Genomic DNA, 27,909 nt, shown 5'->3' on the forward strand with positions numbered 1-27,909 from the left:
TATGGACTCTCTTTTCTGCTCTAGTTTCTCAATTCTTACCTGGCCTCTCACTTACTTCAAGAGTAAGCCTGAAAAGGTAGTAGAAATTTTTCTGTTTTCCATGTAAAAAATGAAATAAGGGGGGAAATATTTTATGATAAAATCAGGAAGTTTACCACACATGCTTCAGCCTATGTGAAAATGGAAGAAATGAGCAGTGGCCTAGGAAAGAGAACTTATCATTCCAGGGGATGTATATGGGTCAAATAGTGTGCTAGTTACCATCTCATCTGGACCTCACAAAAGTTCTGTCAGGTAAACAGTCTTGGTCCCATTTTATATCTTCAAGTACCATGATAGGATAGGATCATGAAGCTTGTTAGCTACAGATACTCCGATCCTAATCTCTCTATTTCCAGAGAGTGCCTTTACTCTTTATCATAAATTATATTACTTCTAGCACCCAAAGTGCCTAGATGTCCAGTCCTTTCCTCTCCCTCAGTCTGTTTCATCAGCTGTTAAATGAGGTATATCAGAATAATATCTATAGTACCACTTCTGGTACCTTTACAGTTAAATGTATACCCAAAGTTCGAGTCTGGATTAAAGATAGAAGTCCATATATTTCCAAAATAATCAAAGCAAATAGCTCTGGCAGAATAATCCTCTAAAATAGTGTGACATCAGGAAATGGTATCCTTAATTGTACCATTTCCTCTAGTCTGAGGGACTGGAAAGAAAAGGAGATCTCAGTGGATTATTTTCTAATAACAGAACTTGAAAGCAGCTCAAAAAAATACCATCTTAACTCTAGGGTCCAAATTTAGCTACAAGAGTATCCAAGACAAAGGTAAACAAGCAGTCCTTCTTGAGTTGACATAGTAGCACTGAGATTTGGGATGCATAGGGCTGGGTCAGACCTCTCCTCAGAGTTGGCCGTTCCGGATACAAGAGAGGAAGATGTGCCACAATCCACTTTGAGTATGTATAAAGTGAAAGAATGCATAAAAGTTGGCTAATAATACAAGTTGATGACAAACATGACTATTTTTGAGGCAGGGTCTTACTATGTAGTCCAGGCAAGCCTGGAACTTGCTATATAGCTCAGGGTGATCTTGAACTTGCAATCCTCCTCCTGAAGCTTCCCAAGTACTGGGGTTATAGGTATAAGCCACCATGCCCAGATGCCAGGATGACTTTTAAAGTTACCATTTGATGAACTGAGGATGATCAGACCTGGGGGAATAGTCAACATTTTCTTAGGTAGGGGCATACTAACCCTATTTTAAATAGTTGCTGCATGTAACACTGAGTTAAAAAATGCTGAGAAAAAAAAACATACTTCTATGCTCATAGAGCTAACTAACCTTGAACAACTAATATATCCTCATTGTGTTTCATGTTTTTTGAGACAGAGTTTCTCTGTGAAAGCCCTGGCTGTCCTGGAACTTGCTTTGTAGACCAGGCTGGCCTCAAACTCAGAAATCTGCCTGCTGCTGCCTCCTGGGAGCTGAGATTAAAGGCTGTTTCTTCATTCATTTTGAGACTGTAACATTACAAATTTGTTTAGATATTGTGAAGAATACTTAAATTAACATACATAAGTATTTATGAATATACACATCACATCGTAAACTTTGCATACGTAATTTTCATATTGGGTATTACCATGTACTCCAGGTACAAATACATATTTCCTGTTTTCTACTAATACAATGAACTATTAAAGGATGAGCTGTGATTCTGTTCAAAATCACAAATCAGAAAAATTGGAAGTAATTTATCCAAAGAGGCAGAACCAAGTTCAGAATCACTCCAAAGCCTATGTGCCTAACTATAAGACTGCATTTGAATGATGGTACCTTGTCTAGCAGACAATCAGCTTCAATGGAAGATTAGTGAGATGAGACTGTTAAAATAACTGTGTTCTGTGTCCAGTGCTGTTACTAACTCACTCTGTATCCCTGGAAAGCAGTTTAAGCAGTTACTGTTTGATCTGCTCCACATGCTGCTTGAAAGCATCAAATCTGTGTGAGGGAAATAGTAAGTTTACATGAGGGAAAGGATGCTCTCACTGTTTAGAGCTTTCATTCTTGTCTCCTATGCCTCAATTGTACTTTACATCTCTTTATCTTGCCCCACAGGGCACAATCCATTCCCACTGACTCTAGGGGTTTCTGTACTATTCCAGCATTTACCACAAAGTGCTCACTGTCCTAGGAATCTGTCTGCCTACTCCAGATGAACAAGGCCATGTCTGACTCATCCCAGATTCTATAATGGCTGTCAAGGACAAGGCAAAGAGAGGCTTTTCAAAAGGCAAGTCTCCAATTATGAGTGAGTACATACCCCACAGCTCCAGAGAGGCTAGCTAATGAGGAGAACACCAAGAGGGATGCATAGATCGCCCTGGGAAGGGGAAATGGATGAGATCTCCATGAGTGGATTGGGGGTGAGGAGGGTAATGGAAGGTAGGGGATAGGGGATGAGAACATAAGGGAACAGGATGATTGAGTTGGAACAGGGATGGAATGGAAGATCAATGAAAGAGACACCATGATAGAGGGAGACATTATGGGAATAGGGAGAAACCAGATGCTAGGGAAGTTCCCAGAAATCCACAAGGATGACTCCACCTTAGACTACTAGCTATAGTAGAGAGGGTGCCTGAACTGGCTTACCCCAGTAATCAGATTGGTGAATACCCTAACTAACATCATAGAGCCTTCATCCAGTAACTGATGGAAGCAGATGCAGAGATCCACAGCCAAGCACAAGACTGAGCTTCAGGAGACCAGTCGAAGAGAGAGAAGAGGGATTCTATGAACAAGGGGCATCAAGATCATAATGGGGAAACGTATAGAGACAACCGAACCAAACTAGTGGGAACTCATGAACTGTGTACCAATAGCTGTGGAGCTTCTATGGGACTGGATAGGCGAGAGTTATGTAGCTTGATCTGCTTAAGGGGCCCCCTGGCAGAGCAGGATCCATCCTCAGGGCATGAGCAGGCTTTGTGGAGGCCACTGCCTATGGTGGGACACTTTACACAGCCTTGCACCGGGGAGAGGGGGGGCTTGGACCTCCCTCAACTGAGTGTATCAGGCTCTGCTGACTCCCCAAGGGAGGCCTTGCCTTGGAGGAGGTGGGAGTGGGGATTGGGATAGGGAAGAAGCCTGGAGGGTAGAAGGAGAGAGGGGAGGGTATCTGTGGTTGGTATGTAAAAGGAATAGAAAATTACTTAATAATAATAATAATAATAATAATAATAATAATAATAAATATAATCAGGTTAAAAAAAGGCAAGTCTCCTAAAATCACATATCAAATCCTCCAGTGCCTTCCATCCAAACTGGAAACAAAGTCTTTAGATGAGAACATATAGGTTGACCTCCAATTGCTCCTATAAAATTTCTGCTCTTTTTGCTAGCCACACTGGCCACTTTCTTTTTCTTAGACTATACATTCTCATATCTCAGGGCCTTTGTTATGGCTCTTCCTTCTACCTGAAATACTTGACCACAAAAAACTCACATGATTTTTCTCTTTCATCTTCTTCAGGTCTTTTCTCAAATGTTGTTCCCTTTGGTAATTTCTCCATTATTCTAGCCTGTTATTTTATTTTCCCCATAATCCCTATCAACATGTGATGATAGCATGCTTATGTGTTGCTTTTCTTCTCTACTGAAACATAAACTATAGAAACTTTGCTCCACCACTTAACATATTTCTAGAACACAGAATCAAGCCAGATAGAAAGTATTCAATAAATGAACTTCAAAGAATGAATCAATGGTTAATAAATGAGTAGTGACCATTAAGCCCTACCCAGAACTTTCTTATCAGCTTTTCACATTTTTTTTTGCAGCCAAAGTCTCAAAGAGTAGGCTTCATTTAATTTTAATTAATTCTAACTTAACCCTTTTTTTGTTCAGCTTTACTTCATCCTGATTACAGGATAATTGATGATGGAGCTATGGCCTGAATGGCCTAGCAGGCATACCTATGGTCCATAAGCTGCATGCATCCCAGGAAACCTTTGAATGAGTATTGTGGAATATTATTTTAACTGGGCAAAGCTGTGTTACATTTGTTTATACTGCAAAGTATTACTTTAACTGTGTAAAGGTGTGTTACTTTTGTTTATGCTGTATTTGTTTAACAATGTAAGGATGTGTGTTTAATTATGTAAAGATGTGTTTCATCTGTTTCATCTTGCCTGCCCAAGGCACCTGATTGGTCTAATAAGAAGCTGAACAGCCAATAGCTAGGCAGGAGGAAGGATAGGCAGGGCTGGAGGGCAGAGAGAATAAATAGGAAAAATCTAGGCTTGAGACAGGAGAAAGAACTAGAGAAGGAGGAGAGAATGGAGGACATGCCCAGGGTAAGAAGCCAGGTAGATGCCAGCCGGCCAGACATACAGAAGCACTGAAACTAAGATATACAGAATTAAGAAAGGTGATAAGGCCCAAGGCAAAAGGTAGATAAAGAGAAACATGTTAATTTAAATTAAAAGAACTAGCCAGAAACAATGCCTAAGCCAGGCCAAGTATTCAAAACCAATAAGAAGTCTCTGTGTAATGATTTGGGAGCTGATTGGTGGCCCAAAAGAAAAAAAGCCTGGTACAAATGAGACCCAATATGTTTGGTGATGAAAAGTGCCAGGTTTTAATGTCAAAAGGTTGAACAGTCTTGAAATAAGGGCAAAAGAAATGTCAACTTTTTCAACCAATTTAATCTTCAGTGGTACCTGTGTTAACCTATGTGTCAATAAGTATAGAGAAGTGACATGTCTACCTGAGCCTATGTTTCATCTTTTGGACCAAGGAGTGTGCTTCATTTATTCACCTTCACTTTTAAATGGATACCTTTTCTATATCTATCATACTAGTTTTGTTTTGTCTTGTTTTTTCAGTTTCTTTGGATTATATAATCCAATGGTAAGCCAGAAAAGGACATCGGGTATTATATAAGCAGGCAAGAAAGGGAGGGAAACCACAAAGAGAAATTACGACCACATGATCCAGCTCCCAAATATGAGCTACAAACAAGGGCACTTTCTGAAAATCTTCAGGACAAAAGAGGCTGAAGAGAAGCTATCAGGGATATGTTCCATTTCTCTTTGTTTCAAATGATTTCATGTGAAAGGAGGCAAAATGACAGCTCATCCAAAACTCTGCACCAGAGAACTGAGAAATGGAAAATTTCCAGAAACTACAGTCCTTGGAAATAGGCTCTCCTCCTTTCTGCTACTCTAAACTTCCCTGAGTTATAATCACTTGAAGAAGTACATGACAATTTAACTTATCTCTTTATTTTTCAGGAGTTATGAGGGCTATAGTCTCCATACGCTATAACAAGTGACTGATAATGTAACTGGAGTAAGGTAAAGAAATCTGAAGACTCATGAGAAAAAGATGAGGGGAAAGAGACAGACACTGATTTACGGCAGGGCTTTCTGCTCTTTGGCAGATTTACCAAGCCAACAACAATTGCCTGTATGTCACCAATCCTACCTTTCCCTCTTCAAGGGATATTAGGTTTTGAAGGTTTCCCCTGTGATTACTGTTTTTCACTTGATGACTAAAGCTGAAATCACCATGAGGACGTGATTTGACAGCCACCCTTGTTTGTTTGTACATCTGAGAGAAGTGAGGAGTGGCCCACCCTGGGAAGCATTGCTTGCTTGCTTATTTGTAAGGCGGCCACTGTCTGATTATCTCCTGCCCGCATCCTCCATTTGTTCTCCACCCCCCCTCCAGAAACACTGTCAGAAGTAACTGTATGTGTCCACTCAAGGAGCAGCTCCCTCATTCCAGAAATACAACAGGAAATGCTTTCTCAGACACCGATTCCTTGAACCATAGCTCAAGTCCTTGGAGTTTTGTAAAAAAAAAAAAAAAAAAAAAAATCTTTGGGTAGGCCAAAGGGTTTCAAACTTTTATTCATCTCTCCAATGACTGGAGACTCAGACAACACATAAAAAGTTAGAAGGGGAAAAATGTTTCAGGGCAGAAGAAAAACCTTTCAGAGAATAGGAATTCAGTGGCCTTTTGGAACCTTTCCTTACAAGGAAGCCTGCAAAAGAGACAGAAAAGGGTCTTGCCAGTTTCAGAGTGTCTCTGTTGGTAGGCTTGCTTAAAGTTAATTTGGTCTTGCTCCTTATCTCTCCTACAATAAATGAACAGAGGAAAAAACACATAAAGGAGAATCCATTACTTTCTAGTAAGTCTGGGCCAGTGATGGCTTCTTATTATAAGCAAAAGGGTTTACATATGTGTGTATGTGTCTATACATATGTGTGTGTCCACATACACACACACACATATATATATATGAATGAAATCAATGTATATATTCTCTCTATATATTAATTTTCTATATCTCAAGGTATCACTGCTATTCTACCCTTAGAGGACCTTATCTATCAAATAGGATAAAAATGTGTCAACTGATAATAATTGTAGTGTTTTTAAATCATCCACATTAGGAAGAATAGAAAAAAAAATTTTGCCTGAACGTTGGCTAACTCTTTGTTAAGACTAGTAATGGTCCCCTTTGGATAGACTAAACAATTTGAAATGTTAAAAGAAATACTGTTACTTAAACACAGAAAATGATGCCTGAGGTGAGGGCAGTACAAAAAGGTATTGGATCTACATCTATACTATCACCACAAAGTTTAAGAATGTCACTTCCTGCCTGATGACATTTTCCATCCTGGCTATGTCAGCCTACATACTATCAGGTCACACAACTTGGGTCTGTGAGATGAGTAAGAGCTGTTATTACTCCTAGTTTGTGGCATTTGGGAAGGAAAGGTTGATGACTTCAGTCATTTCCTTTCAAAGTTCAAAGAAACTGTGGGTGTCTATATTGTGATGACTAGGTGACAGATTATTTTTAGAATGATGATGAAAACAGAGCTTGGTCATTGGATTTGGCAGGATGATAGTTACAGCCTAGAATATGCATGCTTGATTAGTCTAGTAGATATACTAGAATGAGGTGATCTCACCAATAGCAAAATAAGTATACTTGATATTCTATATGGTTATAAACAAGAGTACCAAACCTTTATTGTGTGCCTTGGAGTACATTAGTATGTACTACTTCTTATCTACCTATGAAGTTTATGATCTCAAATCCAGAACAAAAAGAGCATTGGAATGGTACTAAGTCAATCCAGTTGTTTCCTAAAATCACCCAAAGAGATTAACAGTGTCTTTCTTAATATGTCACAATAAAGTAAAATGAATAAACAAAAGTAATAAAGTAAAATAAATAAAATAAAGTCACAAAGATTTCACCAAACTTCAGAGACTATTCTAAATACTCCTTCCTTGGCTTTGCTTTGGGTTTAATATAAATCCTTTTATTCCTTTTTAATTGTTGTCTAAGATAAAAAGCTTTTCAACAAGCAACTGGGACCTCCCAACACCCTTATTGATAAAGATCCTACCTCCCAGTCCAGGACAGAGGCCTGCCATTGCGCGATCTTGTCAATATTCTCCAGACGTCGCTTGCGTTCATTGATCTGCTGAGTCACATTTCTCATGACAGCCAAAGCAGCTGCAACATATCTATAATCACTGTGAAGATATGAGTGAAAGGTGGATGAACCCATATGCAAAATGCCAATCTTAAATCCATTCTAGTTTTCCTCCTTAGTAAGAGTCTTGATTATCAGATGGTAATCTATACCACCTAGAGAACAACTACATTTCCAGTCCTATTTTTGGAAGAGATGACTATATGACTTATAGATATCCTACCTATAAACTTCTTTCACAGGGGAAACAGACCTCTTTATTTTCATACCTATTTGTGTCCTATCTGATAAAACCAGACAAGGATAAAGAAAAAGAAAAGCCTTATACATTGGCATCATCCAGAAGACACTTTATTCCTCTCTTCTCTCTGTATTTCTAAGGAGTCTCTGCCCATGGTTACCATGGAATAACATTGCAGTTTTTCCTCTGGCACAGTAAGGAGATAGATGTAGTAGCATAATGTATGAGAACACAGAACCTGAAGCCAGACTCCATGAGTTTACATCCAATTTTATTGCTAACTAGCAAGTGTCACTCACACTTGATTCAATTTTCTCATGCATAAAATGGGGAGAATTTTGGCATAATTTATGGAGGGGTTTAATAAATTAAATACAATCATCCATACATATTGTTTTACCCTTGATCCAAGAGTATTATTTGTATGTTTATTTCAAATCAAACATTTCTCCAGTAGTAGATACAATACAGGCTGCCTCCCACAGAATTCTTGGTCTGAGAAGTGCAACCTATACCCCAGCTTCTGGAAACATTTGATTACTCATGTGTTGAGAGGCATATCATTCTACTCAATTTTGTCTGCTTGTCTGACCTAGTTTCCAATTGAACAGCTCTTATGAAAGGCAGATTGAAAGTGAGATTCCAACCATTTGATACAGACAGAATGACCTGAAAAGGAAATAAGATTCATTACAGCTCAGTGTTAATACTTTCTCTTAGTAAAGCTAAAAAGTCTTGTGATCGTAGCCTTCTTACTCTTCCAGCACTGATTTAAAAAGTCATGTGAAAAGGATGCAAAAAAAATTTTTTTTCTTAATGTATTGTAGAATGGGGTGATGGAACAAGTATAGGCCTAAGGAGGGGAGTTCTAATTGTCAGGACAGAGGCTATCTAACACCTCCTCTTAGATAACATCCATGACTCCAGTCTGTACCTTGCCCATGTTCCAGAACTATGGTCCTCAAACACTATTACATTAGATCCACCGTAGTAACAGACTTTACTTCTTAACCAATTTATTCATTCTCAAGAAAGCTAGAAGTATTCTTATTTTGAGCCTTAATGAATATTAGCTATTGCTATGATGAGTCATATTGAGTGTATTATCAACTAATTACACTTTCTACGTCTCTTCAAAATATGCTTTCTAGGAGCAGTATCTCTCAACCAGTCCTTGAATTGTTGATTCCGTGGATTCACCTATAAAACTTCACATTTGTTCCTACTGTATTTTATCCTTCTACATTGCTTGTTCCTTTTTGATCTGTTAGCTCTCTAACCTTGCCAATGTTTCTCCCTGACAAGACTGTCTGAGCCTGCCAGTTAGACACAGGACAGGACAGTGACATAAATATATACTTCAGTTCTTCAGGCCCCGTTCCCTATCCCCTGTGTCTTTTCTTTGTTGATTTCAGGATATCAGTGTTTTAATCTACTTTCTGGGAAGTAATCATAGAATTATTTGTGGGAGTCTGTTCAAGTCTAGCTCTGACCTGTTGAAGAGTTCTTTGGGGGTGGGATGAGAGAGGAAAGAGGAAATATTAGGTAGAAAGATAGAAGGAGACAATAAGAAAGACAGAGACACAGGATATCTTTGGGAGGGCCCTGGGTCAATACCAAGCCACCTTCTCCTTTATTCTAATGGTCTTTTTATACACTGCCAAGGGGAGAGCCAAAAGACCTCCCCCTTTCAAGATCAAAGCAAAATGTACAGCCAAGTGTAGACCCTTCAAAACACCTAGTAACCACACCTGTGGACACATCATCCCATTATGCAGCCCTGCTGGGTAAAGCAAGCTCAGATTCTCTGTCCTTGAGTAAAGTCTTACCAGGGACCTCTGTGGGCCCCCACAGTTATTTTGTCTAGTATGGTACCACAGTCACATTTAATTAAACTTAAGTAAGCTAAAAAAAATAGTTCCTCAGTTGTATTAGTTATGATCTTAATTAATCCAAGGTCCTATACACATGAAGTTCAATTGGACATTGAGGATATGAAAATGCTCTTCCTGAACACAAGTATTAGGCAATCATGGCTGTTGCTCTATAATTGTTAGTTTTCATTTTACTGGCTATCTTACAGTGGTTAAAGGATGAATGTTGTCATATCTAATCTGTACCAGTAGCCTCAACGGTGAATAAAATAAGAAAATAGCTGTGATGTACTCTGACTCTGGTCAGTGTCTCTGGGTTCTCAGATGAGGTCTGGCTGCTACCCATTATTGGAAGTGATGGAACCAAGATTTTCTAGTTTTAGACACATCAACTAACTCCTATTATATATTTTCTTTTTTCTTCTTAAGTAAGGGACAATTATGCCAAGTTCTCACAAGTGAATGGAATTTTATTTACTGTTTATCACTTTTCATCCAGTCTTCTACCTCAGAGACCACCCTGGTTGTCTCATTTTAGACATTCCTATCAGACTAAGTCTCTAAGACAAGTTGCTTAGGACATCTTAACATAGCTTCCTGAGACCCAAAAAAAGGTTTTCTCTGGCTTTGTCTTCTGTCTTTATCTTCTGCTTCCTTGGACATATCCCTACTCCTGTCAGTCTCTGGCCCACTGTCAGGAGACCAAAAATTATTCCTTCAAATAAGTTGTGGAAGTCTGATAGGAAAATATTTGAAGTTGATATAGAAATTTACCAAATAATATGTGACCATTGAGCCTTCATCATTGGAAACATATGATGAAGGGGAAAGCCTCCCTATTGGTTATTCAGTACCAAGTGATCAGCCCTAGAAGCATACAATCAGGAAACACTGAATGAAAAATCAGGTTGTATACATTTGTATGCATATATAACAATTTGTTAAAGAAGAAGAGGCCATGAGAGAGCAGGGGAAAAGAGACATGGGGAAGGGTAAGAAGGAGGACATGGAATAGGAAAATGATGTAACTATATTTTATTTTAAAATGAAAGATAGGAAACTTAAGGGAAAGACTTCTTTCTTCTTGGAATGCTTATTATAAGAATTAGTGCTGAGCTGAACCAACAAGTCCAAACTCAGGAATTTCATACCAAATAAAGACAAGCTAGAAATATTCTGAATCTCTAAGTTTCGAGGTAAGATATGTGAAAGGGTGGGGCTTGTTTACTGTAAGCCATCGCCATCAATGGGGATTATTTTTAGCACATATCATACTGGTAGGAGATGAAATGCATCATTTCCTCTTAAAAAGATAGCCTTTATTGCCCTTGCTGGGTAAGTTTCCTTGAAAAAATTTAAGAACTGTGGAGTGTGATGGCACATGCCTTTAATTTTAGCACTCAGGAGGCAGATCTGTTTTAGCTAGAGGCCAGCTTGGTCTATCTACATAATGAGTTGTGGTCCAGGCAGGAAAACATAGTTGGGCCCAATCTCAAAGGAGGAGGAGGAGGAGGTGGAGGAGAAAGAGGAAGAAGAGGAGGGAAATAAGAAAGAAAGAAAGAAAGAAAGAAAGAAAGAAAGAAAGAAAGAAAGAAAGAAAGAAAGAAAGAAAGAAAAGAAAGGAAAATATTAAAAAACTAAAGAAAAAAGCTTCAAGGAAGGTCTCAATCTGTTTTCCCTCCACTATATTCAAAGTCTATATAAAATGTATAGTGGGTGGGGTAGAAAGGCGTAGAAAAGCTACATATGTAAACAAGAGAATTAGCTTTGCAGAAAGAATATATTATTGGTACTAGTTGTAATAAATATTAGCAGGACATCTGAGTCTTTCAAACAGAATGGAATAAATGGTTGAGCAATTACTATGTCAGGTTTGATTCATGAGGCTGAGCCTAGTATTAAAAGCCAAGTTAAAGGCTGCAGTCCATGAAGGTGGGGTATAAGTTACATAATAATGATGATGTATATGATTTTGTGTGCATACTGACTTATAACTTTATAAGCAACCCTCTAGAGCATAATCCTGACTTTCCTCACAAGGGTCTTCTGAAGTAAGGAGAAATATATCATGCTTTACAGATAAACTAACCACAGCTCAAGTACTGCAAAGATAGATATTGTCAAAAGGTACCAATATTCAAAAGACATTTACTTTTTGTCCTCAAACCCCTTACCTGTGGTCTTGGGCAGTATACTTCAGGAGCTCAGCTAACTGTAAGGGATATTTGCAGATCTTCTGTACTGGAGTCAAAAGAAAACCATCGATAGCGATGTCAATCATCTGCTGCAAGAGTCGGCAGGCCTCAAAAAAGTGTTGATAGCGGCTGTCCTTCATCAGCTTGGAGAGTTCCATGCAGGCATCCAGGTGGTTGTTACAATATTCAGAGTATATCCAGAATCCATCTTGCTGTGGAGAAAAGAAGAAGGAAAAACAAAGGCTCAGAGACCCCAAGAGAGTCTTGAAATAATAGATAGATCTTGTTCATATGTAAGAATATTAAGGTAATGTCAATTTTTATTTGATTCATAATTTAGTAATAAAAAATTAAAAGATTGGTAGCTACACAAACCAATTACAAAGTTCATGTAGCAATAATGAGTAAGTGGGAAAAATAAAACAATTCTGGGTAGTTAAGGGAGACTGACCTTACCCATAGTAAACAGAATATGGCAAATAAAATTCTAGTAACCATTAGAAGAGGTGAACCAGAGATTCTACTTCTTGCAGTGACAAACTAACACATTCTGCCACTCAAAGGAGTTAGGAAAGTCTAAAGAGTATAATGAAATTTTCCTGGGGAAATTATTATCCATAAGAGCCAGAGGCCCACGACACTAGATAATGTCCCCTAGATGTGACAAGGGAAACGTACTCATGAAATCTCAACATGGTTGCCTGAAAAAGACCAGCATAATGACAACACTAGCTGACATGCCAATTCCACATGAACCTATCCTAGATAAAGAGCTACAGATGGTCAATGGCTGCTCTTCCTCTAAAGAGGAGCTCCTGCATAGGCTATCCAATTCCAAAGGGGAACATATGTACATATGAGCTACACTCAGTGGACTCAGTAGGTTGTATGTACAAGTGTGTGTAATTACATGTTGATGTATATATACCTATATTTACATATAATAATTAAGTGATCAGGAATTTTAGAGGGTGAAGGAAAACATGGGAGCAGTGAGAACCAGGGTAGACAGAGGCAGAGGGCTATGTAGATGTAGTGTTCATGTAGAAAGTTCCAAGAAAAAAATTAAAAGGTAGTATTTAAAGGAGGAGAAATAGAAAGAATCATATAGCTATCTGAAGAAAAACTTTCTATGCATAAAAGAAGCCCAAGACTATGGATCCCCAAAACAGAATGAAATTGGTGCATCCTAGAGATATCCAGGAGACAGGATGGCTAGAGTAAGTTACATGGGAAAAAAAGAAAATAAGGGATCATTGACATAAGGGTATTCGAATGTTCAGAACCTTAGTGATTTTAGGTTTGAACCTTAGTAAGATAGGGAGTTTTGGAGGGCCTGATATATTTATAACAAATACATATTTAAAGAACACACATACAAGTAACATTATATGCAACAAAGAGGTTATATTTAGAAATAGATGTATATACATATATGCATGCAATGGCAATTAGTGAAAAAAAGAGGCAGTAAATTTGAAGGATAATGGGGAGGGGTATATGGGAGGGGTTAGAAGGAGGAAAAGGAAGGGAGAAGCGTAATTGTGCTATAATCTCAAAAATAAAATAAATTTTTAAAAATTACGAAAAAGAACAGATCTCAGTGAGAGACCGTATCTCAATAAATAAGGTGGAAAGTCATAGATGAGACACCTGCATTGACCTCTGGCCTCATATGCTCATACAATGATGTGTGTGCACACACATTGCACAGAAACAAAAATGGCCAGTTGGCTGCTGTTGTATTAAAAGTCAAGCAGATGATCTCAGGGCTAGTAAACAACGCTACTAATAGTTATAAAGCCACTACAACAAATCAGAAGAAGAAGAAACATACCTTGGAAACCTTGGCCAATGGCAAAAAGAGAGAATATTTGTATGGGGGATTCAGGGTGAGAAGGACACTCACTAAATTTTCTGATAGATTTAACCTGAGTTTTAAAAGAGAGAAACTGACAATGGGCCAAGACATTCAATAAATAACCAATGAATAACCTTTCTCACATGACAAATTTTTATGAGGCATGTCTGATTTCTGTTGTTAAAGCAAATGTCAAGAATCAGAATGGTAGCTGAATAATTACAGGTAGGGAATCCATGTAATAAGGGCCTGGGATCAAGAGAAGACCACAAATCACTTGCTGATTTTGAGAACATCTAGAATTTGTCTAAAACACAAAACAAACAGTGAAAACGACATTCTACAAAAGAAAATTTTTGTAGATCCTTAAAATGTAAGAACTAGCTTCTCCAGGACCTAGACAGGTTAGTCTGCCTGATATCCCCCCCAAACACCATCCCCCACTTAGCATGGTCCCACATCCAGTGCCCTGGTCTAATCAGACCACCAATGCCTCCAACATTCTCAACCTTTAAGTGTTCAGCCAGGACTTTTCATGCCTGCCACTAACCTAAAGATACCTCGCAATGAATTATAGGAATAGATGAGGTAAAAGAATACCAGGTCGATATGATAGAACAGCTTGTCAACAAGACCATAGAAGAAAACTTCTCCATACTAAGGAAATGCATACCAATACAGATAATATAAGAAGCACACAAAACATCAAATAGACAAGAACAGAAAAGAAAATACCCATGATATGTAATAATTAAAACACTAAGTATACAGAACAAAGAAAAAAATGTTCAAAGCTCAAGAGAAAAAACACTAGTCATATAAAAAGGAAAACACACCAGAATAACAGCTCAGGTTTTGAGGGAAACTTTGAAAGCCAGAGGAGCCTGCAACAATACATTCCAAGTACAAAAAGAACACTGTGGCAAACCTAGACTTATCCGGTAAAGCTATCTGCCATCACTGAAATAGAAAGAAAAACTTTTCATAATATAAATAGCCTTAAAAATGATATCCAATAGACCAAATGGAAAATCATGTGCGCACACACACACACACACACACACACACACACACACACACAAACACACGCACAAAACCACCAAAAATTAACAACACAATGACCACAACTAACATACATGTTTTAACAGTAACTTTAAATATTAATGGCCTCAATTCTCCATCAAAAGACACAGGCTGACTAAATGGAGCAAGAAACAAAACTATCTATCTGTTGTCTATAACACATTAGCTTTAAAGGTAGAGTAAAGGAATGGACAAAAGATTTCTAACCAAAAGAGATCAGGAAGCAAACAGGCATCACTATCCTAATATTAGATAAAATAGACTCTAAACTAAAACTAATCAGAAGGGATAAAGAGGAAAACTTCATTCTAATCAAGTAAATAGTTAATCAAGAAGACACTACTATACTAAATATATATGTACCAAACTTGCTGCACCTAATTTCATAAAAAAAGGATTACTTGCCGGGCGGTGGTGGCGCACGCCTTTAATCCCAGCACTCGGGAGGCAGAGCCAGGCGGATCTCTGTGAGTTCGAGGCCAGCCTGGGCTACCAAGTGAGCTCCAGGAAAGGCGCAAAGCTACACAGAGAAACCCTGTCTCGAAAAACCAAAAAAAAAAAAAAAAAAAAAAAAAAAAGGATTACTGGAATTAAAGGCATAGATTAACATTAATAACCCATTAATAGTAGGTGATTTCCATATACCACTTTATCCAATAGACAGGTCATCTGGACAAAAAATATAGAAACATCAGAACTAAATGGTATCATATATCAAATGGACTAACAGAAATTGACAGAATATTCCACCCATACACCAAAGAATATGCATTCTACTCAGCAGCACATGGAAGCTTCTTTAAAATAGACCACATCCTGGGACAAAACAAACAAACAAAACAAACCCCAAAACAGTGAAACAAAACCCCCCAAATCTTCACAAGTTTAGAAAGTTTCAAACAACTTCATATAACCTATTTGATAACAATGCAATAAACTTAAATCCAACAGCAAACAAATCTCTAGTAAATACAAACTCATGCAGTTAAAGCAACATATGACTGAATGATGAATGGGTCAAAGAAGAAATAAAATGTCTCCTGGACCTAAATGAAAATGAATACATAACACAACAAAACCTCTGGTATGCTTTAAATGAAGTCCTACAAGGGAAATTTATAGCTAAAATGTCTACATAAAATATCAGAAAAAGCACAAATAAATGACTTAAAAAACCAACAAAATTGTGGAAAAACATGAGTAAAACAAATCCAAATTTGGTTGATAGCACAAAATAATAAAAAAAATTGCAGAACAAATTAATGAAATAGAAAAAATACAAAGAATTAACAAAATTAATGGCTAGTTTTTTGGAAAAATAAACAAGATTGACAGACCCTTGGCCCAGCCAACCCAATGGAAAAACAAAAACAAAAACAAGAGCAAAAAACACGACCTCAAGACCCAGAGATACTACCTTTGGGCATATACCCAAAGGATGCTCCATCCTATAAGAAGGACACTTGCTCAACTATGTTCATAGCAGCTTTATTTGTAATAGCAAGAACCTGGAAACAACGTAGGTGCCCTTCAACTGAAGAATGGGTAAAGAAAATGGAGTATTACTCAGCTGTTAAAAACAATGACATCAGGAAATTTGAAGGAAAATGGATGGAACTAGAGAAAAAAATATCCCAAGTGAGGTAACCCAGACCCAGAAAGACAAACATGGTGTGTACTCACTCATAAGTGGATGTTAACTGTAAACGATAACCATAATCCACAGATCCAGAGAGGCTAGGTAACAAGGAGGGCCAAGGGGGAACATATGGACCTCCCAGGAAAGGGGAAAGAGAAGAGATCTCCTGGATGGATGGGAACTTGAGGGATTGGGTTGAGAGGTGGGTAGAAGGAGAGAGTACTGAAAGAGATGACTGGAAAGGGGGGCGGGCACTTTTCAAGGACAGGGAGAGACCTGATTCAAGGGAAACTCCCATGAATATACAAGGATGACCCCAGCAACAGTGGTCACCTAGCCTGAACTGGCCATCTCCTATGATCAGACTGGTGACTAACCCAAGTGTCATCAGAGAGTCTTCATCCAGTGACTGATGGAAACAGAGGCAACGACCCACAGTCAAACATCAGGCTAAGCTCAGGGAATCCTGCTGAAGAGGGGAAGAAAGGATTGTACAAACCAGGGGGGGATCAAGGACATCACAAGAAAACCCACAGAAACAATTAACCTGGCTCATAGAAACTCAGAGTCTGAACCAACAACCAGGGAGCCTACATGGGATTGACCTAAGCCCTCTACATATATGTGACAGTTATGTAGCTTGGTTTATTTGTAGGACTTTTAACAGTGGGAGCAGAAGTTGTCCCTAATTCTTTGACTGGCTCTTGGGAACTATTCCTCATACTGGATTGCCTTATCCACCCTAAATGCAAGGACAGGTGCTTAGTCTTATTGCGACTTGCTATGCCATGCTTTGTTGATACTCATGGGAGGCCTGCCCCTTTCTGAACAGAAACAGAAGAGGAGTGGATTGATGGAGGGAGGAGGGAAAAGGGGAGGTGAAGGAGGGAATGAAGGAGAGGAGGGAGGGGAAACTGTGGTCGGGATGTAAAATAAACAACCAAATAAATAAATAAATAGAAAAGAAATAAATAAAGAGAAATAAAACCAAAAGAGAAAAAGAGAAAAGAAATAATCAACTGAATGAAGAGGAAGCTCCCAGAATGGGAGAGAATCTTCAGCAGTTTATACCTCTGGTAGAGGGTTAATATCTGGAATATATAAAGAGCTAAAAAAAAAAGTAAAGATTAAAAAAATGACCCATTCAAAAAGCTGTCCTGGGATATGAACAGAGTTCTCAAAAGTAGAAACAAAAAAAGAATAAGAAATTTTTGCTGTCCCTGACAATTAGGGAAATGCAATCAAAATAACTTGGAAATTTCATCTTATACCGGTAAGAATGGCAAAGCTGAAAAAACAACCCAGAAGATATGCTAGAGGGGATGTGGAGAAAAGGGAACCCTTATTCACCATTGATGTTATCTCAAACTTGTCCAGGCACTCTGGAAATCTATGTGGAGATTCCTCAAAAAGCTAAAATTAAGTCTTCCTTATGACTCAGCATATGCCTAAAGGACTTGACTTCCTACTCCATACATACTTGCTCAACTGTGCTCACTGGTGCTCTGTCCATGATAAATAGGAAATAGAAATAACCTAAATGTTCTTCAACTGACAAATGGATAACATAAAGGTGATACATGTACACTATGGAATACTATTCAATTGTAAGGAAAAATTAAATCATAAAATTAGCAGGTAAATGGCTAGAATTAGAAAAGATAATATTGAGTGAGGTAACCCAGATCCGGAAAGACAAACACTGTATAGTCTCTTTCATCTGCGGTTCCTAGCTCCAAATCTGCATATTTGAGTATATAACTCGAGTAACTACAGAAATCAGGAAAGTGAAAAGGGAACACTTTGGGGGCAGGAAGGAACAATAGAGACTGGAATAGTAGGGTACAAATAATCTGAAGTGGGAAAAGAGAAAAGCAGGCAGCTTTAATTAGGGAAGGAGAAGGTATATAATTACAGAAGAATGAGGAGGAAAGTAAAATAACAGTAAGGATATCTGAAAAAAGTTATAAGGAATCATGCTACTATCTATCTACCTAAAATACCTATAATCCTTGTAAATCTATATATACACATACAACTTAAATGAAAATTTCCCATCTTGGCTGGCAATGTTCCCTCCATAGACCATCTAACAAAACCCTCAACAGCCGAAATGAGAAACCATCTTTTTAGTTGTTGGTCAGGGTTATCCAAGATACTGTCCATACATTACAGGCTATTGCTGAGGTCCTTGATTACATCCCAGGTGTAGACTGTAAGACCTTATTACTCACCATGTACACCATGAACTTCAGACAGAGGACCCAGAGGACCTGAGCTGAATTTGACTTGAAAGGACTCCATCATGAGAAAGCTCTACCAGAAGGCACAAAGCAAGCTTCCGAAGAAGGAAAGTAACAAATAATCCTACCTAGCTGGGATGCTGTGAATGGCAACAATGACCAACATGGCATGATAACCTTAAGAATGCAATAGTGCCACATATACTTGGGCAGTGACCATCAGTTCTCGAATTGTACTTCTGCTTGAGGGAAATGATGGCTCATATTTGAAACCTTGTCAGCAGTCTTTAGCTAGTGAAATCGTGGATCTTGGAGGAGGAACTACAACCACCTCCTTACTAAGCCAATATAATACCTAACTAATTTGAAATATTTATCCTTATACCCACATATAAGCCTTACCCCTCATCAGGGAAACGTCTCTTTGAAACTGACAGAGACCATTATAGAAAACTACAGCCAACCAAAATGCAGAGTTGTGAAGCCTTGTCCCAACTGATGTATCTACAACACAACTCCCTCACTTAAGTCTCAGGGATACTGAAGAGGGGGGTAGAAAGATTTTAAGAGCCAGAGGAACAGGAAGTTTTCTGTGAGAGTATGCCACATGAAAATGTCAGAGAAGCTAAACCTATGAAGTCTCACCAACATGGCTGCCTAAACATTATCTGAACAAGGATAGTACCAATAAATATGCTAACATGGAAGGGGGACAGTGGAGCATGAATCTTAAAAGGTCTTATTAATACAATCAAACCTGAGGCCAGTTATTGGGGTGAATGCTGAAAGATCAGAGAAGCAGAACAAGCCACAGCTTCCTCACCTTGCCAATTCCTCAGCTGATCCTGTTTCCTCAGACTAGATACTTCTCAGCTGAAATGTTAAAGCTAAAAGCTAAACCAGCCTAGTTCCTCGTCCTCACACCTTAAATACCTTTCTGTTTCCTGTCATCACTTCCTGGGATTAAAGGCTCTTGTTACCATGCCTGGCTGTTTCCAGTGTGGCTTTGAACTCACAGAGATCTAGACAGATCTCTGCCTCTGGAATGCTAGGATTAAAGCTGTGTGCCACCATTTTCTGGCCTCTATATATCTAGTAGCTGTTCTGTTCTCTGACCCCAGATAAGTTTATTAGGGTGCACAATATTTTGGGAAACAATGTCACCACAGGACAGCTCATAAGGTCTCAACTCTAGACAAAGAACTACGGACAACTATGGAATGCTGAGAGTGGGAGAAATAGTCTTCCATAGGGAAGAATAATCCAATTGGTTATCCAGTACCAAATGAGCATCCCTGAAAAACATACATATAAGTAATAATATACACACTGAGCAAATTGTATTTATATATTTAGGAATATATACATATATACAATTAAAGAAAAAGAGGCCATGAATTCTAGATAGAGCAAGGAGGGATATAAATGGGAGAGGTTAGAGGGAAGAAAGGGAAGGGGAAAATGATGTAATTTTATTATTAAAATATTTAAAGTAAGAATTATAAGTCTTTAGGAGTTGGTTTAACACTATGTCCATTTATCTGAATAACAATGGCCATTTTTCTCTTAGGGTCTATGATCTGTCTAGCCATAGGTTTCTGGTGCTATAAAGGTTCCAGGCATGCATTTTATTCTGCAACAGGACTTAAATACAATCAGAAAACTGTTGGTTACCCCCTTACACCTGTGTCACTATTGCACCAGTGGAGACGTCCCGACAGTCATTATTTTAGGTCACAGGGTTCGCGGCTGAGTAAGGCCAATGATTACTTTTATCTTCCAGTAGCACGTATAGCACTTTCCAGCTCCATGAAAACTAGCTAATGAGGACAGAGCTTCTAAGTCAGTATTAGCTTGATTACTTTGTGTTCTATGACTAAAGAATGTATTGTCCTCAGCAATGGGGTATACCATCAAATTCTGGAAGGTAACCAAAAGCATCAGCAATACCCTGTGATATTTGGGGGTCTGGGGAACTCACTGGCCAACAATTCCAAAAGAAGCAATACTTTCCTGGGGCTGGGCTTTGCATTTCTTAGCCTCTGGCACTTAGAAGGGATACTTTCACCCCTTTATAGAAAAATGTCATTTTAATTATTTTTATGACATGTATAGATATATTTTAGGAAGCATCTATGGTAACTTTGGAAAAGTCTTTAATGATATTTATCACTCCCAGTTTTCCTCTTTTACCCTGTCGTCCCTTCACTGACACCAATTTATCGCTTACTGGTCCACTACCTTCTCTAGCAGTAGCCCTGAAAACCCCTCTCCCTGGCCCCTTAATAATTTCCTGAACTCTATGGGTATTCCAAATGAAACAAGCATATCTAAAGATTCAAAGGTAAATTAATCTCCGAACCCTCATCAGGAAGCTTGTATTTTTAGATGAATGTCAGCACAGAGACCCATAACTGGCCAAGGTACAGAGAATAAAAGACTGCAGGATAGTCAACCTTTAGTGGAACTTTATATACTACTATTTCCTTACCCTAAGGCTCAGGGATCACTGCAGACAAATGGAAAGGAAATGTGTAAAAGCCAGAGGCAGTGGATAACTACAAGAAAACAATGCCTTCTGAACACACTATGGAAGCTGTACACATGCGCTCACAGCAGTTGTGACAGCATGCAAGCCAAGCCATGTCAAGCCCCAGAGAAAAGAGCTGGACAAGAAGTTTTACCGCTAGCCAAGGAGTTTTTGGCAATTGTTAGCTGCTAGGAGAGTAAAGGTCAGTTTTGTCTAAGAGTGTAGCAACTAATAAGCTGACAACACTCCAGTGGAAGGACACATATTTAAGAATACTGAGCAGCACAATTTGATTAGGAAAAACAAGAATACAATGTTTGGGTGGGAAGAGAATGGGAAAGTTGATCTGGGAAGAGTTGGTGGTGGTGGGGGGAAACAGAAGGTAAATATGATCACACTTCATGTGACATTCTTGAAGAACTAAATAAAAATACAAAATAACTTAAATTCTAATTGAAATTAAAACCATTAAGTAAATTAGTTTTTTAATTTTAAATGATCTCTAAAATACTTTTCTAAATTAAACTAAATAATTCAATAAAATACAAAAGGCTCACATAAAATTTAAGAATGAGTAGTGAAGTACAGGAACTTTCATAATCTGTGACATAAAATGTTTAATGATTAGATACTACTAGCTCACCTTAGGACAGTGACTCTGAATGTTAAGTCTGTCATAGGAGCCCTGATTCTACACTTCAATATACATTTCACAAGATAAAAACCTCACTACTCTTTGATTAAAGAGCAATAAATGCTTTGCAACTGGATTGCTGTTTTTTGTACTCCCCAAATCACACAAATGGGTAGTAAGAATTAAAAATAGCAATCCATTCATATTAGCAAAGTCTCTGTTGAGAATGTCAGAAATGGTAAGTGCAGAGATGAACAGTTTTCAGGGTTTCTTATTTGTAGATAATATGATTTATAGGAAACAACATAAATTTATTTTTTATTAAATATTCACTGAATTTTACTAAAGTATAAATTTATTCAATATTTTATTAAATATAATGGATACATAAAATGTATGCTTATTAAATGTGTATTGTTTACTTTATATGCTCTCATAATAAAATATCTGAGCATTAATATCCACTTTTTTTTTCTAGTGAATTAGAAATATTAAGGGAGCGGAAGGAAGTACATATGTAGAACAATTACTCCAATTTTTTCTGGTGATACTTGATGGTTTATAAAGTAGTGTGTTAGTAATAAGACTTCAATGGATTTCCTATTAGAAATATATCAACCTCCCTTCCTATAATGTACCCTAGGATTGAACCATATGGAGGAAGAAATGAAGGCATTGTAGACCTCAGTATACAAACCTAAGTGGTGGTAATATAGCAAAGGTTGGTTACAAAATTACTGGGGATCACCAGAGGCAAACAGAAGCAGATGAAATGGGAATAGTTTATCAGAAGTAATCAATCCAAAAACAGTTAAGGATTTAAATCAAAATTATAATAGAGACTAGGATAGCATATGTCTTATAAGAGCAATGAAGAATTTTGTCACAAAACTATTATTACAAAAGGAAGTACTTGATCAAATGAAATCTGTATCAGTGACTTACAAAAATAAGAAAGTAGTCAGCATACAGATATCAAAATATATGTTGATGTATAAAAGTACATACATCATACTTTTGTACATAGGGATAAAAGAGATCATAGAAAGATGACTGAATGATTTCAAACTGTAAAGAAGAAAGAGAGAAATAGATTGAAATTCCCTGGATTAGGTCGTTAAGCTACATGGGCCCACTGAAACATGAAGTTTTCATTGTTAAAATAAAACTGCAATAGAGATTAGTAGAATTAAATTATTTTAAAATGTTATACATGTATACAATGAAGTATGAAAATATCTACCCTCCATTCTTCCCTTTCAATTTATCCTATATCTTCCCCACTTTCTTCTCCAAATGCCCTCTCTCTCCAAACTCCAAAAGAATGATTCTCCCTCCCCCAATAGCTACAACTGTTACCAGCTCTTCATTAATGGGTAGGATCTGGAGAGCACCTTTCCCATCTACGCTTGGATTTTGGACCTTAGAAAATAATTTACCTCTGCCACTTTGCTAGATCAACTCAATTCTTTAACTATATCCTAAATCTCTTCCTTTTACCCACAGATAAGTGTAGCTATTAACCCCTCATCAAAGAAGTCTCTCTTTACAGCAAATGGAGAGAGACTATCACCGAAAATACCAACTGGATACAGTGCAACGTTCAAAAGATTGTGGAGAATGCAGCCCTAACGGATACATCTACATCACAGTTCCTGCATCTGTGGCTCAGCACCACCACAGAAGGTGGGGCAGGAAGACTGTAAAAGCCAGAATACCAGGAAGTTTGCTGTAAAACAGTCTTTCTTAGAAATGGCTGCATAAAAAAGTCCAGAACAATGGCAATACAATTGGACACATTAATGTGGAAGGGGTAAAATTTCACAGGAAACCCCTACCCCAGACAAAGAACTATAGGACACTAATGACTATGTAGAGAAGGAGAATTAGCCTCTCCCAGGTATGAGCCACCTTACTAGTTGACCAATACAAAGTGGTCAGTCATGAAACTATATATACACAAAAAACAAAAACTGACTGAGCAGTGGGGGGGGCAGGGTAACTGAGAGGGGCTGGAGGTAGAAAAGGGAGAGAGGAAAGTGATGTAATTCTATTTCTATTAAAATATTTGAAAAATTGTTAACTATCTTCTCAGAGTGATATGGCTTATGCAGCAGCTTTGGTAATCTGCACAAGATCTACACAAGACTGAGGCATATATTATTAATTAGGGTTTCTACATTGCTATGATAAAGCACCATGTTCAAAAGCAACTTGGGAGGCCAGGCGGTGGTGGCGCATGCCTTTAATCCCAGCACTCGGGAGGCAGAGGCAGGCAGATCTCTGTGAGTTCGAGGCCAGCCTGGTCTCCAAAGCAAGTTCCAGGAAAGGCGCAAAGCTACACAGAGAAACCCTGTCTCGAAAAAAAAAAAAAAAAAGCAACTTGGGGAAGAAAGGATTTAATTAATCTTATACTTCCAGGTAACATATATCACTGAGTGAAGTCAGGGCAGGGATGTAAGTAGGTCAGTAACCTATAGATAGGAACTGAAGCAGAAGCAATGGAGGATTGCTGCTTACTTGCTCCCTTTGGCTTGAGAGAGAGAATTAGCCTCCCCTAGGGATGAGCCCCCTAGGTTGTCCAAGAAAAAGTGGCCAGTCCTAAAATCAAACTCACAAGCTAACTAAATTGACTCAGCATGCTGTGTTCACACAGTTATGCACTTATTTATATATGTAACAATAATAATAAAGAGGCTATGAATTAATTGGGAGGGGACATGGGAGGTGTTAGAGAGAGGGCATGGGAGGAATTGGAGAGAGGAGTTCTCCAGCAGATCCCGGCAGTCCTAGAGGCTCGCGCTGATGAGATAACTGACTGTTAACATAGCAACAGCCTGACTCCAGCCTTTATCAATAAAAGCTCCAGAGACTAGTTTGTTTGTTTACATCAGGTATTTTTTGCCTCCTCATTCTCTGGGTATATAATACACTCTATCTCATCTTGTTTTCCTAGAATTAAGCCATCTCCTAGAGGTAAGCAATTCCTGCTACAGTTGTCCTAACCCAAGGCCCTATTCCTGTAGCTTTAGTATTCTCCAGATCCTTGATTTACAAGAGTTCTCCCTTCCAGGTGTCTGCACTGTCTGAACTGCTCCTACTTGAGACATCCCCGCCTAGCAACCCAGCTGTCACATTTTCTAAGTTTCCTAAGCTACCACCTTTATTCCCTATAGTTATTTTAGCTACTTCTTTCTTGGATGCTCTGTCTCTGTGACTCAGAATAACTACCAAGCATGAGTCCATGATCACCCAACATGCCCCCTGCTCCAGCCCCACTGCCATGTGCAATCAAGCTTGCATAACAAATGTATACCCCATTGACCCAACCTATTGTCACTCATCCAAGACCTCATGATTTGAAAAACCCACAGTTTGTCTCTGCCACCATGCACATGTCTAAAAATGTCCCTTCAATTTTTAGCCCTAGTGTTTGATTCTACCACTGATACCTAGCCAATAGACACAGTTGTGTAGATAAGGACCCCAAGAGTTCCGAAAGCCACCATGCACCTTCCACAGCTCTTGCTGTTGTCAATACAGTATTGTGAACTAACAATATAGTCTTTTCATTAAGACATGGAACTACGACATGCTCTCACACATTGTAACACTGTGTCTAGTGCAGAAATGCACCCTACCTTACCACTTCCATTATCCCAAACAGAGGAAAGGGTTTCCTTATCTAAGCCAGTACACAAATTTTGGATGGAGGAAATATTTCTTAAAAGGCATATTCTTCTTTCCAAGACTATAAAGATCTCAAAAAAAAAAAAACCATCCTTGTAAAACACACAGTCAAAGGAACACAATAAAGTATAAATACACCCAAGTTGGAAATCCATAAATTGTTTGACAAAGAATCTGAAATAATTCTTTGGAGGAAGTCAAATGAATTAAGAGAACAAGTACAAACAACTAACAAAATCAGAAAACAGTACAAAATCAAAATGAAAAGTTAAAGACTTTAACAAACACAAAAAGAACCAAATAAAGTATTTGGAGCCAAAGACTACATTTACTGATCTAAAATAAAGTTTAAAAAGAAAACAACATCAAGCAGAAAATGAATTAATGTATCAACAGATCACCTGAAACTAACCAGATGAGAAAAAAGGGAAAAAAGGAATAAAAAATGTTTACAGGATCCATAGGATATAATAAAGAAATCTAATATTTGCAAAACTCAAGTTCTAGAAGAAGAAACAGATGGGGTAGGAGGGCACATTTAAAGAAATAGTGGCTGAAAATTTCCCATATCCAGGGATAAAACACAAATATTTAGGTTCAAGAAGTTTAGTGATCTCCAGTATAATAAGCAGAGTTCACCAAAAGATCACACAAAACTGAAAGAATTCTAAAAGCAGAAAAACAAAAGAAGCACATTACTCAGAAGGGAGCTTTGATAAAGATCAAAAGATTTCTCAGATTCCATGCCTTAAGCCTGGATCAGGCCTGGAAATAGCACCTGGCGTGAGCCAGATGAACGTAGAACTGAGGCAAAAACATCTTTGAGGATTAGATGGAAACATCAAACAGATTGTTCTGTACATTTCATGGCACATAATACTGGATTTATCCCATACTGACACTCAGTGAGATGTCTGGGGAGTTGAAATTGGCACTGTTGTATTTTAAAAGGAGAGCAAACAGTCAGTATGCACAATTTTTGCTGTTTGTTCCCTCTGCCTTGCTTGGTTGGAGGTAATAGCTTTTTGAGGCTAGAAGATGTTGTTCAGAAGCCAACAAATATGTTCATAAACTGCTATACTTGGCATTTCTGGGGGGCGATGTGGGGCTCTTTCAAACAATTCAATTGGAAAATATAGTAAATTAACATTCAGAATATATAGCCTAAGTTGGTCTTGAGTTATCGTCCTGCTTCTCCTAAGCAAAGAAGAAATATGGCCAGAAGCAGAGTTTGCAGGAGAATACAGATACAGAATCCAAACCATGAACCAGACACCAGGAAGGACTGCTCAAAGAAGGTCCACTACTGTCAAATGGAATGCTTAAAGGCCACCCAGAAAGTTGACTAATATTGTGTGACTCAATCCATGACCAATATCTGTGATCTGAGTTCACAAAGGGTAGGACTGGAATCTGGAAGCCTGGAGCAGAACACTGTGTGGAGACTGGAGGAAGGGAACAGGGAAGACTATTCAGACTCTACATTCCCATCTAGCCTTGTCTCCTTCACATTCATTCCTCCTTTAATAAGTACCTAATGTCAGTTTAGCAGGCCAGCTCTGTTCTCCTTTCTCTCTCCCTTTTCCCATTTCTCCTTCTCCTCAGCTCTCTCTCCCCCTCTCTTTCCCCATTTCCCCTCTTTCTACCTCAATTTTCCTCCCTTCCTCCATCCCACCCTCACTGTTTTGTTCCCTTCTCTTCTTCTTTCTCTTTCTCTTCTCATTCCCTCCATTTTGTCCTTTTAATAGGCTTTCACAAAGTACAGAGGGGCTGTGAGTCTGAGATTTCTGTCTCACTGCATTCCGGTATTCCTACCTTATCATTCTGTCTTTAACCCAAACTGCCTCATCTCCTTTGTCCCTACTGCCTCCCCTTTCTTTTGCCATTCCCCTCCTTCACATTTGACCTATCAACCCAATAACAGTCACTAGTCTCACTCTCATTTTTCCTGTCCACTCATGAACACAGTAATCGATATCTTGGGGCATACAGTACTATCAGAGTTCCCTTACTTCCTAAATTGGTTGATAATTAAAGGGTGCTTGGTTGCTATTTGACTATTACTGTATGTTCAGAGAGGTACAAGAATAGGTATTACAATTTTAAACATATACACACTGTCTTAGTTACAGTTTCTATTGACCAAAAGCAACTTGGGGAGAAAAGGGTTTATTTCATTTTACAACACTCCTCTAATACTGAGAGTCTGGGAGGGAACTCAAGGCAGAAACCTGGAGGCAAGAACTGAAGCAGAAACCATGGAGGAAAGCTGATTACAAAAGTAGCTGGACCAATTTTCAATCCCACCAACAATAAATGAGGGTTCTGTTTTCCCCACATCTTCCTCAGCACTTGTTATTAATTGTTTTCTTGATCTTTGTCATTCTG

The 27,909-nt window shown here is 38.3% G+C and overlaps 1 protein-coding gene across 11 annotated transcripts in view; it reads right to left on the reverse strand.

Moving 5' to 3' along the window:
- Arhgef9 (Cdc42 guanine nucleotide exchange factor 9) overlaps window positions 1-27,909 on the reverse strand; it is a 161,668-nt gene that overhangs the window by 24,471 nt on the left and 109,288 nt on the right. For all 11 annotated transcript variants that reach the window (XM_028861411.2, XM_028861419.2, XM_028861417.2 and 8 more), the window contains 2 exons: window positions 11,821-12,053; window positions 7,442-7,571 (listed from right to left, as the gene is read on the reverse strand). In XM_028861411.2, the coding sequence (XP_028717244.1) occupies window positions 7,442-7,571; window positions 11,821-12,053 (363 nt within the window). The remainder of the gene's footprint in view (window positions 1-7,441; window positions 7,572-11,820; window positions 12,054-27,909) is intronic.

Source organism: Peromyscus leucopus, chromosome X, assembly GCF_004664715.2.
Source record: "Peromyscus leucopus breed LL Stock chromosome X, UCI_PerLeu_2.1, whole genome shotgun sequence".
Classification (NCBI taxonomy): domain Eukaryota; kingdom Metazoa; phylum Chordata; class Mammalia; order Rodentia; family Cricetidae; genus Peromyscus; species Peromyscus leucopus.